This window comes from Plecotus auritus, assembly GCF_963455305.1.
Source record: "Plecotus auritus genome assembly, chromosome: 4".
Taxonomy (NCBI): domain Eukaryota; kingdom Metazoa; phylum Chordata; class Mammalia; order Chiroptera; family Vespertilionidae; genus Plecotus; species Plecotus auritus.
In genome coordinates this window covers 186886845-186907047 of record NC_137775.1, presented here as the reverse complement: position 1 = coordinate 186907047, position 20203 = coordinate 186886845, and the positions used below count along the sequence as shown (strand labels likewise).

The 20203-nt window shown below is 46.0% G+C and overlaps 1 protein-coding gene across 1 annotated transcript in view; it reads left to right on the top strand.

Annotated features, from left to right (window-relative positions):
- The window catches only part of AOAH (acyloxyacyl hydrolase), a 103952-nt gene that overhangs the window by 43994 nt on the left and 39755 nt on the right, over positions 1-20203 (top strand). The window contains exons 10-12 of the mRNA XM_080663786.1: positions 304-352; positions 2556-2650; positions 16034-16125. Coding sequence (XP_080519912.1) covers positions 304-352; positions 2556-2650; positions 16034-16125 — 236 coding nt within the window. The remainder of the gene's footprint in view (positions 1-303; positions 353-2555; positions 2651-16033; positions 16126-20203) is intronic.

Sequence of the window (20203 nt, the reverse complement as noted above, 5' to 3'; positions counted from 1 at the left end):
CCCGCACTCCAGCGCCCTGCCGGCAGCCTCTGGGACAAGGTAGTCCAGGGTCTGGACCTCTCCCCAACCTCCCCCCCACCCCAGTTCCTTAAAGCCCAGCTCCCTCACATGGAACGTGGCTGTGTCTGATTAAGGACTCGAGAGACTTAAAGGGTTTTATCTACTGATTTGCCTTTTCAACTATTTTTTTTATTCAAATTCTTTATTGTCTTTTCTATTTTTAAAGCCATTTGGGGAGGATTTGGTGTATGTGTCTCATAAATTCAAAGACAAGCTGCTAATCTTGTCGTTTCTCTTTTAAAGGGTGTTGATCCAAAAGACGGAATCCCCTATGAGAAGAAGTTCTGTGAAGGTATGAATGTGAGAGTCTGTTTGTTTATCCCAACAGAATGCTCATTTTCCCATCTGAGGCCGATTGGAGGGAACAGACCACCCAAGTGAGGAAGGCCTGACGCCAGGATTTACACTTGACCAGCTTCCATTTATTTCCATGACGAACCCAAAGGGGCTATGAAAAGGATTCCAGTAAAAGGAGGCAGAATCTAGAGAAAGCAAAACTGAATTTGTGCAATCGACTCCTTTCCCTGAGGATTGGAATGACAGTTGGATGATAATGTTAGAAAAAGCCACAGTGTAGAAAACAGGGTAACTGAACCCAGCACTTCCCCAGGTAAAAAAAATCAGTGCAGGCGACCCTTTTTCATCCTCTCCGTGTCCTCCTCAGAACACAAGCTCAGGTACCTGGGCTTGTACTGACAGAGTCCCTGCCAACTGGGTGAAGACTCAAACCTGGTGACTCAGGGAACCCTCCAGGCTGCAGCCATTGGAGTTCCCCAAAGTAGCTGAGCTCTGTGTTCTAAATCCTAAGTGTCTCGGACATCTGGGCTACCAGTGCTGCTAGGAGGAACCTATCACCACCCACTCCCGGTGATGCCCAATGAGACCCTGTGGCAGCATCACCGTTTTATGTCTAGGCCAGCCGCGGGCGAACTACGGCCCGCGGGCCGGATCCGGCTGTTCTATCCGGTTCTCTTGCTCTCCCCTCCGCTCCTTTACTTTGAATTTATATTAGTTCACACAAACACTCCATCCATGCTTTTGTTCCAGCCCTCCGGTCCAGTTTAAGAACCCATTGTGGCCCTCGAGTCAAAAAGTTTGCCCACCCCTGGGCTAGGCAGTGGTTTTCCCCAACATTTAGAAGCATTTCATTCATTCATTCATTCATTCATTCATTCAACAGATGGTTCCTGAATGTCTATTCTTTTAAGTACCAAGAGCTATACTTGGCTCTGAGTTTTCATGGGCAGACATAATACAGTCCTTGCCCTCAGTCAGCTTACATATAATTAATTATAGTTCTGTTCTCAGAGGGGCAGGAAGGGGGCAGAACAGGCAAAGACCTGATGCCTAGTTACACAGTTTAAAAATGCTTGTGCGGTGAATAAAAGAATGAATGAAGACATACACGAATGAATAAATAGACTCAGATCTAAGTGAGATCCCGGCGTAGGCCTTTAGGGTCACTGTGGGAAGCCTCTTGAATTCCCCAGGTCCCAACCCCTCCCAGATGTCCTGGGCCTTCCCTGTCACTATTTGTGTGGCCAGATACTAGCTGTCACAGGAAGCCACTGGAGTGAGACTGATTTGGGGGGTGAGGGTGGAAGTGGGGGAAGGAGGCTCTCCTCTCTGACTCCAGGAGGCATCAATTCCTTCTCCCAGGATCCGAAGGGGTTTGGAAGTGTCCGTGCATCGCCCACGGGTAGATGATTTGTGTAGATGGGCCCAGAATCCGATTCAGTGATTCCTTACCTCCACACACTCGGGCTGCCTGGAGACCTTCGTGCGGCTGTCGCTCCATCAATCCGCCAGAATCGCTCGTCCAGTGCTTTTGCGTATATGGATTGAGAGCTTTCAGGGCCCATCACATCTTCGATAAATCAGAATTGCTCCATGAGATCAGTAACTCTTAAAGTGAATTATATCAGAAATCGGTGCGTTTTCCACAAAGCAATTTCCAGAACCAAAATTGAGGGCATATTGCTGAGTCCAGATAAAGTTTTGATCCATTTATTCACCCGTCCTCCACTCAGGATGTCTCACGGCAGTTTGTTTCCTGCTGAGCTGGGAAGCACACCCTCCTCCGTACCGCTGAGCTCGCGGTTTCGATGGCCTGGAAACCTCCTTGAGCTCCTAAAGCAGCCTTGGGCAAACTACGGCCCGCGGGCCGGATCCGGCTATTCTATCCGGTTCTCTTGCTCTCCCCTCCGCTCCTTTACTTTGAATTTATATTAGTTCACACAAACACTCCATCCATGCTTTTGTTCCGGCCCTCCGGTCCAGTTTAAGAACCCATGGTGGCCCTCGAGTCAAAAAGTTTGCCCACCCCTGTTAAAGGCTGTGTCCCTCACCCTGCAACTCACAAAAAGCAGCCCTGCATCACTGCTCCGGTGCTCTGTGTGTGGGATACACGCCAGGGCACCTGATGCCCTGGCTACGCGGTCTGGAGGCCTGAAACCATGAGAGCACAAATAACACAAATAAATTGTGCCGCCTAGGGTCAGAGCCCAGGGGAATCGTTCTGCTGGGAGACTCGGCCGGGGCTCATTTCCACATCCCTCCGGAATGGATCACGGCTTCGCAGATGTCCTTGGTAAGTAATGTTGGCAGCCATCTCCCGGCTGTGCTGGCCTTGAGTCTGTTTCCCTGCTCCCTCTAAATGTGATGCCAACTCCAAACAGGTGCACATTTTCCTACTCAGCAACATGTGCCATAAAAAGCGCACCCGCTCCAGTTCAGTTCCTTTCCAACGATGCGAGCAGCGATGTGAGGGCGTTGTCACAACACACTCAAAGCAAGAGCCAGCACGTCTTGTTGAAACACAAATTAAAATGCAGTGTAGTATCACTTACCATCTATCAAGTAGACAAAGGTTAAGTGATGAAGGCCCAGGATTAGCAAGGTTATGGTACAGTGGTCATGGTGGAACTTCCCTGTAAGGCAAGCATGTCCAACTCACGGCCTGTGGGCCACACGCCTCGTTTATTTGGCCCGTGTTAGCCTTTGGGTTTGACACGCGTGCTGTAAGGCAATTGGACAATATGTACAAAGTGACAGTAAAATGTTTGTGAGTTTAACCAGTAATTCCACATCTGGAAATTTACCTTTAAAACTGACTAGTCACTTGCTCAAGAATCTATGTCCATGAATATTCATCAAAGAGATATTTATCATAGCAAAAACAAGAAAAGAAATTAAAAATAGGGGATTAGATGCCTTGGCCAATTTGTCTCAGTGGTTAGAGCATTAGCCAATGGATGGAAGGACCATGGGTTCGATTCCTGGTCAAGGGCACGTACTTCAGTTGCAGGTTCAATCCTCAGTTTTCTCTCCCTCCCTTTCACTCTCTAAAAAAAAATAAATAAATAAATAGTGGAAAAAATAGCCTGGGGTGAGGATTAAAAAATAAAAATAGGGGATTGGATATGTAAAATTAATATTTCATCCATAAAATGAAATATGCAATCATTAGTACTACGGTTATAGACACATTTATTGGCAAGAAACTGTGTTTATGATCATTTGTTAGGGGCAAAAGCATGTTACAAAGTGGTATGTATGATCCGGTGTTGTGAATATATAATACAAGAGGCCTGGTGCATGAAAATTCATGCACTGGAGTGGGGGTCCTTCAGCCTGGCCTGCCCCCTCTCACAGTCCAGGAGCCCTCAGGGGCGGGAGGCAACCTGGCGATCAGAGGAAGGCAAGGTCCCCATCACATCTCTGCTGCTGCCACTGCCGGCAGTGCAAGCCTCAGCCAGCCATGGTTACCTGCACGTTGGGCAGCCCTGGGCAGCTGGGCAGCCGCCATCCAAGCTTGCCTGCACCTCGGGCTGGCTCTGGGAGGCTGGGGGGCTGAGGGCTGGTCTGGCCACAACATGCACCTGCCGCCTCCCCAGCTAGGCTGAAAGGACTGGAGACTGGAGACTCTGGTGGGACTGAGGGGACTGGGCGCCGCCATCTTGTGGCTATGGGTGCCGCCATCTTTGTGATGGCATGACAGTCAATTTGCATATTCCCTCTTTATTAGATAGGATGTGTGTGTATGTGTGAAGAAACGCATTGGAAGGCTGTGGATCAGTGGGTAACCCTGGTACCTTTGGATGGGAGAATTCTGGGTAACTTTTCTTCTACTTTGTTTTCAAGGAACTTACTAGTATATCATATATATGCTAAATATTATAATACAAGATAGGTGATTACTTCATTTTGTTTTCAGCAAATAGCTAAGGAAATCTGCTAAAGGAAACCAAGGCACTGCTTTATCGAATCTCTGGAGAAGCTCTATCATGTAGATGTTATTACAGCACAGCCTGGCTTTATGGACACCCAGGGGACAGGTGGCAGAATCGTTTCCTGTCAGTGTCACCTTAAACAAGCTACCTAACCAGAAACGCTGGAAATGAGGTTAGGAACAATCTCAGGCAAGGCCATTTGCTTCAGTGAGCTAATGGCTGTGAAAATGCTGTAGAGCCATGGGTTGGATTCAAACCAGACACAAGTACATTCACACACAACTCACGCAGGGCCATCAACCCATCAGCCAAAGCAAGTCCCAGGGCCAAGGCCCAGACCCACAGGGAAGGAAGTCTGTCTGCCCAAGTGAGAGAAGGGAGAGAACGCCTATTTGCTGCATTGCTTTTATCTCCTTGTAAATGTTAAATATTCAATAGAGAAAAATAAGCAAATGCAGAAATTATTAACAAATCGTTAAAACTCCACTTAATACTACCACCCAGAGAGAATTGTTTTAACATTTTAGGGTATAAGATTGGTTTTGAAATATTCTTTTAATATTTTTCTTAGAAAAAACTGAATACATAAAGTCAACATTAGAATTTATTTTGAGAAGTAAAAAAAAAAAAAATTCCTCTATCATCTTAAACTTTTCTCAGTATTTTTCCATTCTTTCCTAGCATTCCACTTCCATTGTGATTCCACAAGGCAGTCACATGAACAGCAAGTATGCAACTGGTGATCCTCCCTTTTTACAATTAGTACTAATCATAATCATTTTCCACATTGTTTAGTCTTTGTCTTTAATAGATTTTATTGATTTCAGAGAAGGGAGAGGGAGAAAGAGATCGGAAGATCAATGATGAGAATCACTGATCAGCTGCCTCCTACTGGGAACCGAGCCCGTACCTGGAATCGAACCATGACCTCCTGGTTCATGGGTCGATGCCCAACCACTGAGCCATGCCGGCTGGGCACAACTTAGTCTTTAGACTATTATCTTCTTCCCTGTTCCACGGAATCTGCTTCAGCGTACAAGCCATAAACTACTAAACCATTCCCCCAAGACTAAATATGAAGCTGATTTATGGCTTCTTTATTTTTGCTACTGTGGATCATGCTCCCTTTTTTTAAAAGCTTCCAATTTTTAAAACGTGTTACCTATGGAACCTCTTCATCTGCACAGGGAGTCAGCCTAGGTAGGGGGCCATGCCTCGCAGGCAGCCATGAGGTAGGTTGAGCTCAGAACATACCTCATGTTTTGGTTGTTTGCCTTTAAAGCTCGGTGCAAGTGCAAACAACCTATCACCAAATACTAGCCTGGGGCCTACTGTGCACCAAGGCCTACTGTGCACCGAGCCCTGTGACAGGGGCTAATGACACAGTGGAGACGGAGCGGAAAGAATCCAGTCCTCAGAGAGCCTCAGGCGTGTGGGACACACAACGAACAAATAGGCAACGCCTTCGTGAGACCACGTGACACGCGCTTGCCTCTGTCTCCCTTTACAGCAGAAGACACCCCTGCAAACGCACCACCCATCCCAACTGCACCCCCACCAAGAAGCCACAGCCGGGATCTTCCCTAGAGCAGCCCTTCTCTCTGGCTCATGCCATCCGTCAGTTAAGCAGTGTGGCGCCCGGGAGGCCTGTTTACCGCTAATTAGATTAGGAGTGAGCTCATTTGGAAAGATATTTGTAGTTCAATAAAGAGAGTGTGAAGAATCGCCCTCATGGCTCCACAGAAGCAGGGCCCTGAGCCTCACCCAGCGGGGGCCTGGGTGATCTGCCCTCCCCTTAAACAGCCTTCCTTCCCTCCCAGATGCCCCCAGGAGTCAGGTGCGCCATGAGCTGCCTTGTCCCACCAAAGACTTCAACTTTGAAAGACTTCAAAGGAACCCAAGGAACAAATCTGAGAACACTTGCATGCTGTCTTTCTTTTTTCCTTCCATTGGAAAAGCAATCCCTGCTGGAGCTGTTTTGTTGCAAAAGAAAGGAAGGTGGAGAGATCACCAAGGCCCACAATAGCTGCCACCCTCCTGCCTTGACCCCATCTGCTCCAAGATCATCTCCAAAACATAAAAACGCCGCCCTGTTTCGCCGAACCGGATGGGATGGTGGGTGGGGGTGGGTGAGCGGAGGGGGAGGTGACTCTGAAACACCATTTCCCGAATGTTTCTCTCCCCAGCGGAGACTGATGCCTGTGCTTTATAGGATCCTCCACGACCCTGGCAGGCTGCTGTCTGTAGGGGGAGCGGGCACGGATTGAGTTTCGTGCTGTGTCAAGGGCAAAAGGAACCTTTAATCCGGCTGCAGAAAATGCATATTCACCAAGAGCCAGGCGGCTCCTGGCTTTCAAGCCCTCTGCACGGCATTCCTCTCCAGCTGACTTGTGGACCCGGTTTGGACTGGCTGCAGCCAGCACAGGCCATCAGCCTCAAGCCCCCGGTGACTGCTTCTGACTGCCCCCTCCCCGCACTGTGACCGCCCCAGTGAGCGTCACGCTTCCATTCGGCAGGAATTGCTGCCTGATTTCCACGGTGCGTATAAAATATGGAAATGCTGCCTCACCTCGCTTCACGTCGACTCCAGAAGTACTTAAGAGGTAGAGCGCTTTCTTGGATCGTTACGTTTTTTCAGACGAGGAAAGGCTGTTACTTAGTGCAAGTGGGCACGATGCCACTTCCCGCTCCTCGAACACCAGAGGGCTGGCAGGTGACAGAGGCTCAGTGGGAGGAAGAGAGGCCTCGGTCCGAGGCCTCATTCGCTCTGTCAGGAAAGGAGAGTGTGTTCGCCACGCTGGTCCCTTTCCCCAGCAGCGGTCGGGCCACAGGAGGCGGGATGATCCTCTGTCCCGGCCCCTGCTCAGGAGCAGAAGCCAGACGGGCTGTCTGCCGCCTTGAACCCTGATCAATTCCAGGCCCTGTTGTTCCTGCCCAAGGTGAGCATCTGGGCCTCCCACCTGCCAGCCACGTGGGATGCTCTCGCAGGCTCATCCTGCCAAAACCATCCGTGCTCTTAGCTCTCGCCGCCACGCACGGGAGTTAAAAAGACAGACACTCAGTGTTAGGAAAGACTGCAAGAGGAAAGTATTTTGAGCTCCGTGCTTCTGAGAGGCATTTATGAGCGCTCAGCCCCCACGCCTGCTCTCCAGCACATTAGCTGGCGGTGCCCACCCAGGGAGGCAGTGTGAGTCACCAAACACCTGCGCCGCCCAGCTCGCCGCTGAGATGGGAGCGCGGCCTCCTGCCCTCTGGTTAATTAGATCTGCCGCTTGGCGTCCCTCTCCCTCCAGCTCCTCCGCCATGAAACGGGCCTCGTGGAACCACCTGATCGCAGAGAAACACTTAGGATCTCAAACCCCCTAGAATGTGGAAAGGGGAACTTCCGGCACTTGAAAATAACTTGGGATGGCTGGAATATCCATTGCTACACGCCATTCAGTCATTGGTTCATTCAACTGTCCATTTCCCTCCCGGCCACTTCCTGGGGTAATGAAGCGGACCGAGAACACCCATCTCAGCCCTTGCCAAGCGCTTAGGGGTCAAGACTGGCTTCTGCACGAGTTCCTTCTCGAGGCGATGGCTGCAAGATTGGTCAGATGGATGAGCTAAACCCCAATGCCTAGAGGAAAATCCAGGGCGCGTTATGAAACTCACAAGGTCCAAAGAGTCCAAGGCAGGAATTTAGAACAACATCGCCCAGCCAAGAATTAAAAGCCTGACGGATACAAAGCCCAAAGGAGAGAAGACTGGGAAGGAGCAAGAGGTCATGGTCCCACGTCGGTAACGTTTGAGAGCCGGCAGGAAGGCTGAGTGGGTCAGTCCTTAGAAGACCCGTTATGAAGCAAGCAGGGTAGAGGCTCAGCTGCTGTAACAAAGAACCCCCAAAACTCGATGACTTACGAAGGAATGTGGTTTTCTCTCATAATTATCCAGAGGCCGGCAGGCAGGCCTGGCCAGACAGGCAGACATCCTCCACATGCAGCTTCCCCCCTGGGTCCAAGGTGGCTGCTCCCGCTCTTCCCACCTCCCATCTGTAGGGAAGAAAAATCGAGAACATGACACAGAGGTGGCGCACGTCACTCGCACACCCCCTGTCCTTCAGAACCTAGTCCCTGGGCCACCCCACGCTGCAGCGGAGCTGCCGTGAGCACGCCCTGGCTGGACAGCCATGTGCCCAGCTAACCGTGTGGCAGCTGTAGTGTGAGAAACAGAGGAAAGAGAGAAGGTGGACAGCTGGGGCTCCAGACGTGAAAAGCAGTCTCTAACCTCAAGGAGCTTCAAGTCTAGTTGGAAAGACAGACACAGAAACTCATAATCATAACATTGAGCAAATGTGTGTTTACCAAACGCCAGGCATTGTACTTAGCATTCTCCCATTTAATACTAAATGACCCTGTTGCATTTCATAGATAAAGAAATGGAGACTCCCCAGCTGGTTTGGCTCAGTCGATAGAGTTTTGGCCTGCGGACTGAAAGGTCCCAGGTTCGATTCCAGTCAAGGGCACATGCCCAGGTGGAGGGCTCCATCCCCAGTGGGGGGCCTGCAGAAGGCAGCCAATCCATGATTCTCTCAACATTAATGTTTCTATCTCTCTCTCTCTTCCTCTCCTTTCCTCTCTGAAATCAATAAAAAATATATTAAAAAAAAAAAGAAATGGAGACTTAGCCTTGGTGGTGTTTCTCAGTGGTTAGAGCATCAGCCTGTGTACTGAAGGGTCACGGGTTCAATTTCCTGTCAAGGGAATGTACCTGGGTTGTGGGTTCACTCCCCACTTCCTGTTGGGGCAGGTGCAAAAGGCAACCAGTCAATGTGTCTCTCTCATCACATCAATGTTTCTCTCTCGCGCCCCCTCCCTCCCTTCCACTCTGAAACGCCATGGAAAAAATATCCTCTGGTGAGGATTTTTAAAAATGTAAAATAAAAAAAGAAAAAAAATGGAGACTTTGAGAACTTAGCTAATTTACCCAAGATAATGTAATTTAACAGGGAGCCCAGCTAGAAACAGTCTGGCAGACCCTGGAGCAGAGGTCAGCAAACAATGGCCCTCAGGCCAAATGCGGCCCTCCGCCCATTTCTGTAGATAAAGTTTTATTGGCATGCAGCAAGCTCATTTATTTATATATTGTCTATGACTGTTTTCACACGACCATGGCAGAGCTGAATAGTCACAACAGTGAGGAGACAGGGACTCTGGCCGGAGGCTGCGCCAGGGCCATCGTGCGCCAGTCAGAGGAGCAGAAGCAGCCAGGTTCTGTGACAGCTTCTTGGGATGAAATGAAAGAGGGGGGAGTGAGGAATTGGGAGAGGGGAGTGAGAGCCCAGTCAGGCCTGGTCATCGGGTGCCCTCCTCACAGCGTCCCATGTCCTTACCTCTGGGGCTTGACTGTGGACTTTGGGCTTCTGCCAGAGCCCAATTCCAGACATCACCTCTCAGAAAATGGAAAACTACCCTCACCCCAGAAACATGACAGCCTGATTGACACTTTAGACATGACCCAACTTTACAAAACCAAATGAGGGTGTAAGTCACCCTTTCTGAGAGGCACCCTGTTGGCCTGGTTGTGGAAGAATTCGTTTCCCGGGCCCCGGGAAAGAATTGGTGTGTGGTGTTCTCTGTAAGAGCAGGACATTTTAAACTCCTATTTTTCTCACGATTATGAATTTTGCTGCAGTTCTCCAGTCGCTCTGCAAGTGATGATGGAAGGAATTGAATTCGGTCAAGTCCAACTGCGCGATGCGTTTTCATTTGCTGGGGGACAGTTAGATAGACGCAGCCTTCAGTCCACTGAATCAACAAATCACAGGGTTAGCGCGGAAATCATAAATAATAGAAAAGGGGAAGGAAGAGGCTAAGAGGAGCCAGCAAGGTAACAAAATAATAAAAAGAGCTATTTTCAGGCAAAATGATGAAAGATTATTGCCTGCCATTCTGTCTTTTACATGTTTACAGGTCCTATTTTGCTAGAATATTTTATTTGACTATTTCTTCACTGCCTCATAAGTTTTTGAACTGGCATAGGGTCAAAGATGAAATGCAATACCTTTCCCCTGAGAGTTATTGATTTAGCTCCGGTTGAAGTTTGTGCATTGAATAGGCATCATCCCAAGACTGAGCAGCTATTGTTATTGGTCAGTGTGTATGTCACATGTGTGTTTTTTAATTTAAATTATTTATCGTTTCAAATATTATATATGTCTCCTTTTGCCCCCATTGACCTCTCCCCAGCCGCTCCCAGCCCCCAGCACATGCCCTCACCTCCCTACTGTCTGTGTCCATTGGTTATGCTTATATGCATGCATACAAGTCCTTTGGTTGATCTCTTACCCTCCCGTGCCTTCCCTCTGAAGTTGGACGGTCTATTCGATGCTTCTCTGCCTCTGGCTCTATTTTTGTTCATCAGTTTACGTTGTTCATTATATTCCACAAATGAGTGAGATCATGTGATATTTATCTTTCTCCGACTGGCTTATTTTGCTTAGCATAATGCTCTCCAGGTCCATCCATGCTGTTGCAAATGATAAGTTCCTTCTTTTTTACCGCAGCGTAGTATTCATTGTGTGGATGTACCACAGTTTTCTAATCCACTCATCTGCTGACGGGCACCTAGGCTGTTTCCAAATCTTAGCTATGGTAAACTGTGCTGCTATGAACATAGGGGTGCATATATCCTTTCTGATTGGTGTTTCTGATTTCTTAAGATATATTCCTAGAAGTGGGATGACTGAGTCAAATGGGAGTTCCATTTTTAATTTTTTGAGGAAACTCCATACTGTTCTCCACAGTGGCTGCACCAGTCTACATTCCCACCAGCAGTGCACGAGGGTTCCTTTTTCTCCACATCCTCGACAGCACTTGTCATTTGTTGATTTGTTGATGATAGGCATTCTGACAGGTGTGAGATCGTACCTCATTTAATATCATACTGTCACTCATTGTCGTTTTGATCTCTCGGATGATTAGTGACTTTGAGCATGTTTTCATATGTCTCTTGGCCTTCTCTATGTCCTCTTTCTAAAAGGGTCTATTTAGGTCCTTGGCTCATTTTTTCACTGGATTGTTTATATTCCTCCTGTTACGTTGTATGAGTTCCCTATAAATTTTGGAGAGTAAACCCTTATGGGAAATAACATTGGCAAGTATGTTCTCCCATGCAGTGAGCTCTCTTGTTGTTTTGTTACTAAACTTGGAGTGATATATTACATAGCTATAGATAACTGGTATACTAGTATTTGGGGTGTTCATTTGAAGGGGGAGGTTGTTGGTGTTCCCTGTACATAATATCATGAATTTAGCCTTGGGGTTTTGTATTTGGCGTTTCCAATGCTTAAACTCTTTGCCTGGCTCCCTCTAACTAACCTTACAGGACTCACATTAGATCATTTCTTTTTTCCTTTTTGTTTTTGCTTAATCCCTTCACTTTTTTTTACCCAGGCCCCCGATACCCTCCCCTCTGACAGCTGTCAGTCTGTTCTCTGTAACCAATGAGTCTGTTTCTCTTCTGTGTTTTAGTTTATTTTGTTCATTAGATTCCACACATAAGTGGAATCATATGGTATTTGTCTTTCTCTCCCTGGCTTATTTCACTTAGCATAATAATGATGGTATTTTTCATATCTTTTTCTATCAGCAGTTGGCTGCAGTTTCCTCCAAGTGACTCTGTACTCTTTGAAAATAATCCATTTAGGTCTAACTCAGTTAAGAGTATTAGAGAAGGGAATACTCTGTGCAAATTGTCCATGGCACTGCTGGGTCAGGAGGGCTCAAATGTAAACAGTGAAATAAAGGCACCAAAAATATTCCCTGTCATCGGGAAATTGGCAGAACCAGACGAATGTGTGATAGATGCTATTACTCTTTCTCTCACTTAAGATGTCTTTGAGAAACCCGAATATAAGTTGCTTGTTGAAACTAAGGCTTAAAACATTCCCAAATCCAAAGTACTTGTTTTTACCAAATATTCATTAAAAATGAGAACCAGTGGACTTTCTCAGTGCATAAAAATACTTACACAGAGTACTAATATATAAAAATATTGCACCAAAACAGTATACACATGGCCATTAGGACATGAAAACAATTTTATGCCATTGATAAAATCAGAAGGAATTTTGAAGCAAAAATTGACTTCATTTTGACTTAATAATCATCGAGTTTCTGATGCTCTTTACAGACTTGGAACGCTTTTCCTGATAAATAATAAGTCTTCCCACATATGTACATTTAGGGTACATTTAAGATGAGTTTCCTGAGAACATACATGCTCAAGAGGCCTAAGTGGGAGTTGATGAGGGAGATCTTAATTTGCATACTTCCTGCCTTAAATGCCTGAACGATCTTGGGTATAATGTTGCGTGAATAAGGCGTTTAGTGTTTAATGTGATATGACTTAACCACTCTTTTTGCTAGGGTCTATAAAGCCTTCGCTATTAGGGGCTGTTACTTCTCATTTTTATCTACCAAATTCACTCAGGAAGGGAAATATGTGGAGGCTTCCACTTGTCAGCTCAAATCTTTTCCATTGGCTGGTAATAAAATCCCCTCCTCTTACACCTGGGACAGTCCACTTGGAAAGGGACACTCGGTGATCCATCCTGAACTAGGGCAGGGCTTCTACTTGTCAACTTGCCTCTCTCACTGACCTCCCATCCTCCCAACAGCCCTGTTGAGGTCCATAGGGGAATAATCTAGAGCCACAGGAGATGCCGAACCTGAGACACTGGCAAAGCCACATCTTCCCTGATTTTGCACAGCGAGGAGTACTAAAACCTCACCGTAGCACCTCGCCATGACACCATACGTGAAGCCTAAAATGTTTCACCGGGAAAACACAGATTGGCATTATTTCAAGGTCTGTCAAATAACCAGGAAAAAACCTATGCAGCTGACTGACTGACCTTCCCGGGCTCTGGCTGCGGGATGCAAATCCGCCTTCTTCCCAGCTGTGATTCAGCACCAGGCGCTGTCCACTCGTGCAGAAATCCTGATGGGGAGGATTGATTCCAGGGCTGGTTGGGCATCATGACAAGCAGCGAGGAGTCCAGGACTCTCCCAGCTGGGAGAGAATGCTAGGGACATGGACACTCCACGTCCCAAGGCAGGTGTCTGACCATTGCCTCACCTGTCCTCCTCCTCCCTCAACATCTCCTCTTCCCCACTGTGGAGCTAAGAATCGTATCTGAGAAACCCACCCCTGAATGAGAATGGGGCTGCATGGAGAATGGACCCAACTTCTAATGTGTCAGGTCCAAACCATGGAGCTTTACTGCATTTGTATACCCAGATATAAAAGTCAGATCCCCTGATTCCTAGAGGAAAATCTTTGCGGGCTCATTCCAGAATTACCACCGCCTCCACCTCCATTGTTATTCCAGGCTCAGAGCGGGTCAGACATGCCTCTGCCTTCCAGCAGAGCTCTTGCCCAGCAACTTCCTGCGAAAGCCCAGTCCCTACCCACTGTCCCAAACATGGGGTTGTCCCTGTGCACGTTACTGAGAAGGAGGTGGGAGAGTGGTGTTGCATTGTTCTTTCAACTTTTCACACCTTTTACGTTTGAAAGTTCTTACTGAACACAGCTCGTAAGCTCTGCCCACGTCTCACAAGCCACCTACCTGTTTATTCACTATCTCGGCTTCACACATCTTATGCATTTCATCCATTCTGTTTGCTTTTCCCAACTCTGTAGCAGAATTGAATATTCTTAGATCCTACAGCAAACACATAAACCGACAAACCTAGGGGGAAACAATAAGATAAAAAAACACACACACACAAAGAGAGAAAACATTTGATTGTAGTGGCAGGAGAAATGGAAACCAAAACAGAGAGTAGCTGAGTCACAGCATTTGGGGGAATTTTGAGCAGAACGAGATGGGTGCCTCCTACTGAGGGGTGAGGATGAAGTGCCAATCCCTGGAATTGCACCGTCTTCAGTATGGAAAACCCATGCCCCCTTCAGAGGAACTTATAGAGTCCTTCTTTAATGTTCTTTTAAAATTAAAAATAAAGCTAATATCTCAAAGCCAATCACATCAAAGCAATCATATCATTGAATGCAGTTTTTCAAATGGCATATGGCCCAGCGTCCTGCTCCCCTCCCCTCCCAGGAGGGCCCTCGCCCTGGCTCCTAAAGAGAATTGGAATCTCAGGCTGTTAGGGAAGGAAAAGCCACACTTCTGTCTCATTAAATATTTGAAAATGTATGTTTTTAAAATTTTATTTTTCAGTTATAGGTGAATATCGGGGGGGAGGTCACTTTATAAAGTATATGACTAAAATTGTATCTTTATTGTGTTTTTACTGATTACAAAGTAGTACATTTATTATAAAAATTCAATGTAAATTACTATAAGGAAAGTCCCCGAAGGGCACAGGGAGGCAATGACATTAAGATAAACTGTAGCCAGACATTGAGGTTTCCTGTCAGCCACGGCAAAAAGGGAACACTGGCTTTCAGAGTGTTTATCCAAACTAGGATTCCCAGGTAAAGTACAGGACACCCAGTTCAGTTTGAATTTCTGAAATATAAGTATATCCCAAACACTTCATGAGATACACTAAAAATTATTCCTTGTGTACCTGAAATTAACATTTTTGCATATTCACTTTTAATTGTGCTAAAATACACATAACATCAAACTATTTTAACAAGTTTTAAATATACATTGTATATTTACATTGTCATGGGACCAAACTCTAGAACTCTTTCATCTTACAAAACTAACCCTTTAACTGACAAAACATCAACTCCCATTTCCCCTCCGGCACTCCTCTCTCTGCTTCCTGTTTCTATGAGTTTGACAACTCTAAAAACCTCACGTGAGTGGAATCATGCAGTATCTATCTTTTTGGGAAACTGGCTTATCTCATTGAGCCTAATGTCCTTGAGCTTCGTCCATGTTGCCACGTGTCAGAACTTCCCTTTTTAAGGCTGAGTAGTATTGCAGTGTGTGTATACACCACATTTTGTTTCTTGAAACCCAAATTTAACAGGACATTTCTGTGCTACATCTGGCAACCCTATTCTGAAAGCTTATCAGTCTAGATAAGCTTTCTCTAGAAATTAGAGCAGAGGAGCGTTCATTCCCAAGGACATGTATTACAGAAACACGAAGGGGACACAGCCGGGAGCATTCTCTCCTCCGAGTTCGCACAAGCCCTAGAACTGTGGTCAATGAGTCCTAATTCTGTCAGCACTGTGTCAGGAGTCCTTGAACTCATCGAGCACGTTGAGCACACGTGCACCTTGTGGGAAAGGCACCATAATTAGATTCTCAAAGGTGTCAGACACCCCCAAGGAGGGCAGGAGGCACCCTCTTCTTGACTGAGGGCATAGCTTTGACCTCAAGGAGGCATTTTTGCTGGGGGCTTGGGTCTTATTACTTTCCAGGCAATCGATTTCCTGAATGTCTAAACTCAAATATGGAGAAAATCTCGGCAAGTTTAAAAGAGTGGGAAGTTTACCCATCTGCTGAAACATCCCTTTCAAGTGAGGATGAGTCTGTGCTGCCATGCGCTCTGCATCTTTCACAGCCGCTGAAGGGGAGCGAGTTCAGGAGGATGCTCATCTTTGTGAATGTCCTGATGATGGTTAAGGTTAAGAGGCAAATGCCTTAAATGCCAAAGTTCCTTAAAGAGAGAGGTTAAGAGACAGAGAGCAATGCCTAGGCAATGAATAACCTTACTACTTGTAGAAAACAAATGACCATTTTGATGATCACCCCTTTATTTTTTCTTTAGAAATCCTTCTTCAACTTACCAACAGCACTTACCGATGAGCTTGACTGGCCCCAACTCTCTGGTGCTACTGGATTTCTGAATGCCACTAGCGGGTATGTATGTTTACAAACCTTCAAATATTTCAGTGTATCTATGTAAAAATAGAGCAGGAGATGGGGCTTTCTTCTAAGATGTGAATTATTAGGAATGGCTTCTAGAACATGAGTGACACACAACAAACCCGCCCCTGACATAGTCCACCAGCCAGTGGGATGTAATGCGAATTCTATTTATCAGTGCAGGTGAGAAGGGAGTATTCCCAGTGAGGGGGCTGTAGAGTTGACCTCTGATGGAAAAAATATTCAACACATGGCTAAAGTTTTCTGAGTCAAGGGACCGAGAAGTTTACGTGATTATTTACATGCAGAAATTAATATTCATAAAATTAATAGGCGGGTCTCAAGGTCCTGGAATCATGCTGGCGTCAATGCTCTAGATATGAAGGTAGAGACGATGTGTGGACATTCTGAGTGGCACGGACCACTTTGCTATGTGCGATTGGGTGTTGACTCGGGGCCTGGGAACAGCCATTCACAGCTTATACACCCCATTTGTATTTAATGTAGGACATTGCATATCGTGAATAGTTTATTTGACTATATCTTTACTCATTTATTTTAAAAATAGTTAAGTACTTGCTACCTCATCGGGCGCAGATGGTATAAATGCCTTAAAGTTTAATAAGGCTTGTCCCATCGCTATAGTCAAATCTCATTCAAGTAGGACAGATGAGATAAAAGTATAAGTAACAAAAATACAAGATAAATGTGCCAAAACACAACTCTGCGAATCTTCACACCCTTCGACACATCAACAGAGTCTGTTCTCTTGACTCTCTGGTTTCAGAGAATTCAGAAAGCAATAACCCTTAAAATCGTGTATTTTGCTTTGTTTTCTCCCAGTGTGATTCAGAAAGCAATTGAGTTGTTCCAAGACAAAAGGAAAAGAAACACCCTATATGCAGTGGTTAGCCTGGGGCAAGAAACCTGACATTAGGAAGGAAATGACGAGAAGCCAAAAATATATTTTTAAGATTGAAAACAGTGCTTTGTGTTCAGATCGCCTCCAAAAGCAATTAATGTCACAGGAAAATCCTATTTAATTTAAAGAAGCCACGGCCCAGAAGGATAGGAAACAATACCCAAACTTCAGGAAGAGAGGACTTCTCCTTTAAAGGCGATATCCACCATCCCCTGGAGTCGGTGTGGTGGATTAGGAGGTAAAATGCATTTACGGGTACAGGGGTCTGGTCTGTGTGGCCTTAGGTGGGACATTGAGCATCCCTGGGCCTCGTGTACATGATGCAGTTGAGTTGCACCTGGCCTCTGACGTTCTCTCCAATGTGCAAGCTTAGCGGTTGTAGGACAACATGACGTTCAAGTCCGCATCCTACTTTAGGGTGCTGCTTGCTTTAGAAGCGTTGGAGGAAACTCCTGGCGAGAGATGTCTCGCTTCTCCCCAGCAAATATGCTTTTCCCCACCCGTTAGCTAGCTGTGCCTGAGACAATACATGCCCGTTTTATGGGTCGGAGCTAGAAAAGTTCCAGGAGCCGGGTCTCCTTAGGGCCAGGGTTACTGTGCTCTGGGAGTCGAGCTCATGCCTGGTAAGCCCGCCTTGTGGGATATTGGGTGTTTGACCAGCTGTTAGTTACAGTGGTACTCCATTAATATCCTATGTGGGTACTGTTTCCTCCAAACTAACTCCAGAGAGGGAGACAGGTGACTCCAAATCCTTAACAAAAATAACCGCATCTGTGGTTGCCCAAATCACCTCCTTCTGAAAGTGGGGCCAGGAGTCAGTCCAGTCAGTGGAGTTCTATGGTTCAGGGCTAAACGATAAAGAGGTTCCTTAAATGTGGGGTGCAGAGGGGGCTGGGAGGAGAAATAGGGCAACACTCATAGATCAAGAAAGAAAAGAAGGGAGGGAAGGGGGGAGGGAGGGAGGGAAGAAGGAAGGAAAGAGAAAGAAGCTGATGTTACCCGTAAGAAGTTATGAAAGCCAAAACAACCAAAAGCAATTACCAAGTCACCATATCCAGCTGGAGAGCTTAGAGTGAGACCAGAGAGTCCCCACAAGTGGGTGTGAATTAGATGGAATTGTCTGGAGTACAATTTGCTCCCTCTACCTCTGGATTAAATTTGCTATCTGGGGCCAGAAACATAGCAAACGCTTGGAAGGAAATGGACAAAGACATTGTCACAAGTGGCACAGTAATGCCATTCAAGGCCATTTAAACACACATCTTTGATGAAAGGTGTCCTAGAATCTGACAGTTAGAGGTTACCTGTTCTCTCTGACCCAATAGACAATATATGAGAGAACAGTTTTGAAAAGCAGTGTGCGACTGCAAACCAAGACACTTGGGGCATTAAACATAGAAAATGGGAGAGAAGGGATTTGCCGCTAAGATTTGCTAACCTAATTTCATGGGTTGTTTTTTTTTTAAAAAAAAGACATGTAAGTACTAAACACTAATGAGCTTAATAACCTTATTAAATCCATTATTCAAAAATTACATGTGCTATAATTGCTCCTGATTAGCTGTCCTATAATTATACTTTGCAAAACAAATAATTAGCGTTGGCCTTTTGTAGATGGGTGAGGCTGATTAGAGGGGTCTACATCAGTGATTCTCCAAGTGTGGTCCAGGGACCCCTGGGGGGTGTCTAAGGGGGTCCACAAGGTAGAAACTATTCTCACAGCAACATTAAGACAATATTTGCCTTTTGCACTGCATAGCCATCTGTACCAGCGGTGCAAAAGCAATGGCAGGCGAAATCGCTGCCTCTGAGCATGAGTCAAAGCAGTAGCACCCAACTGTCCTAGGAGTCCCATGGTCTCCACCTGCACGCACTCCTGGTTTAACAGGACGGGGAGATCTTCCCTTCAAAACATTGCCTATGAAGCAGAAAAAATTCACTAATTCTATTAAAGTAAGTACAGGACTTATTAATCATCTCATCTCATGAGCCCTAACCAGTTTGGCTCAGTGAATAGAACATCGGCCTGCGGACCAAAGGGTCCTGGGTTCGATTCTGGTCAAGGGCATGTACCTTAGTTGCAGGCTTCATCCCTGGTAGGGGGTGTGCCGGAAGCAGCTGATAGATGTTTCTCTCTCATTGATGTTTCTAACTCTCTATACCTCTGCCTTTCCTCTCTGTAAAATCAATTATATATATATAAAAATCTCATCTCATGAAATGGGAAGGATGCATGAAGCACTTTTGCTGCAAATAAAACGTGATGGTTGTCTTAAGGTCAAGCACCTGCATGTTGACTTGAGAGCAGAATCAGTAAGTTTTCACAGAACACCCTTTTTATTGAAAAAAAAAAAAAACTTGGAAAGCAAACTATGGTTACTCAGTCTTGGATCCCGCAGATACTTTATCCTACATGAATCAGACGAACGTGTCACTTCGAGGAAAACAAATCACAGCATTGACTGCTGATCAGCACATTGGAGCTTTCAAAGAAAAATGTGAATTTTGGAAAACTTGGCTCTTCTGTGGCCTTGACAGCTTCCGTGGATTCGAAGGTCTTGCTAATGAGGCAGGGGTGCTGGCAGCTAGGGTGGGTTTTAACGTCATGTCATAAATGCATCATCTGGCGTGCCTGCATCAGTCAATGAGCCAGCGTTTCTACACGACCCGTGTGTGATGCATAGAATCCTGCATGAGAAAAAACCCACTCGGAGCACGAGGTAGACCAAGGCATTTCCATGCAACCAAGGGCAAAGAGTTCGCGGATATAATTTCCGATTCCACAATACAGCGAATCGGTCTCTAATTTGTCAAGTTTTGTATATAACCATTTGTCAAGTTTTGGTATAACATCCAAGAAGCTTACCCAAAGTTATAGGAAAAGGACATTAAAATGCTACTCCCTCTCCCAACCACGTGTGTGTCTAAGACCAGGTTTTCTTCCTATGCTTCCACCAAAACAACCCGTCTCAGCAGACGGAATCAGAGGCAGATGGGAGCACCCAGCGGGCTTCTGTTCAGATGGACATTGGAGAATTGAAAATGGTAAAGCGATCCTAACCTTCTCACTCATTGGGGGAACGCATTGGAAAACATATTTTTACAGGAAAAAAATGTTATTTATGTTAACGTGTAATGGATATCATTATT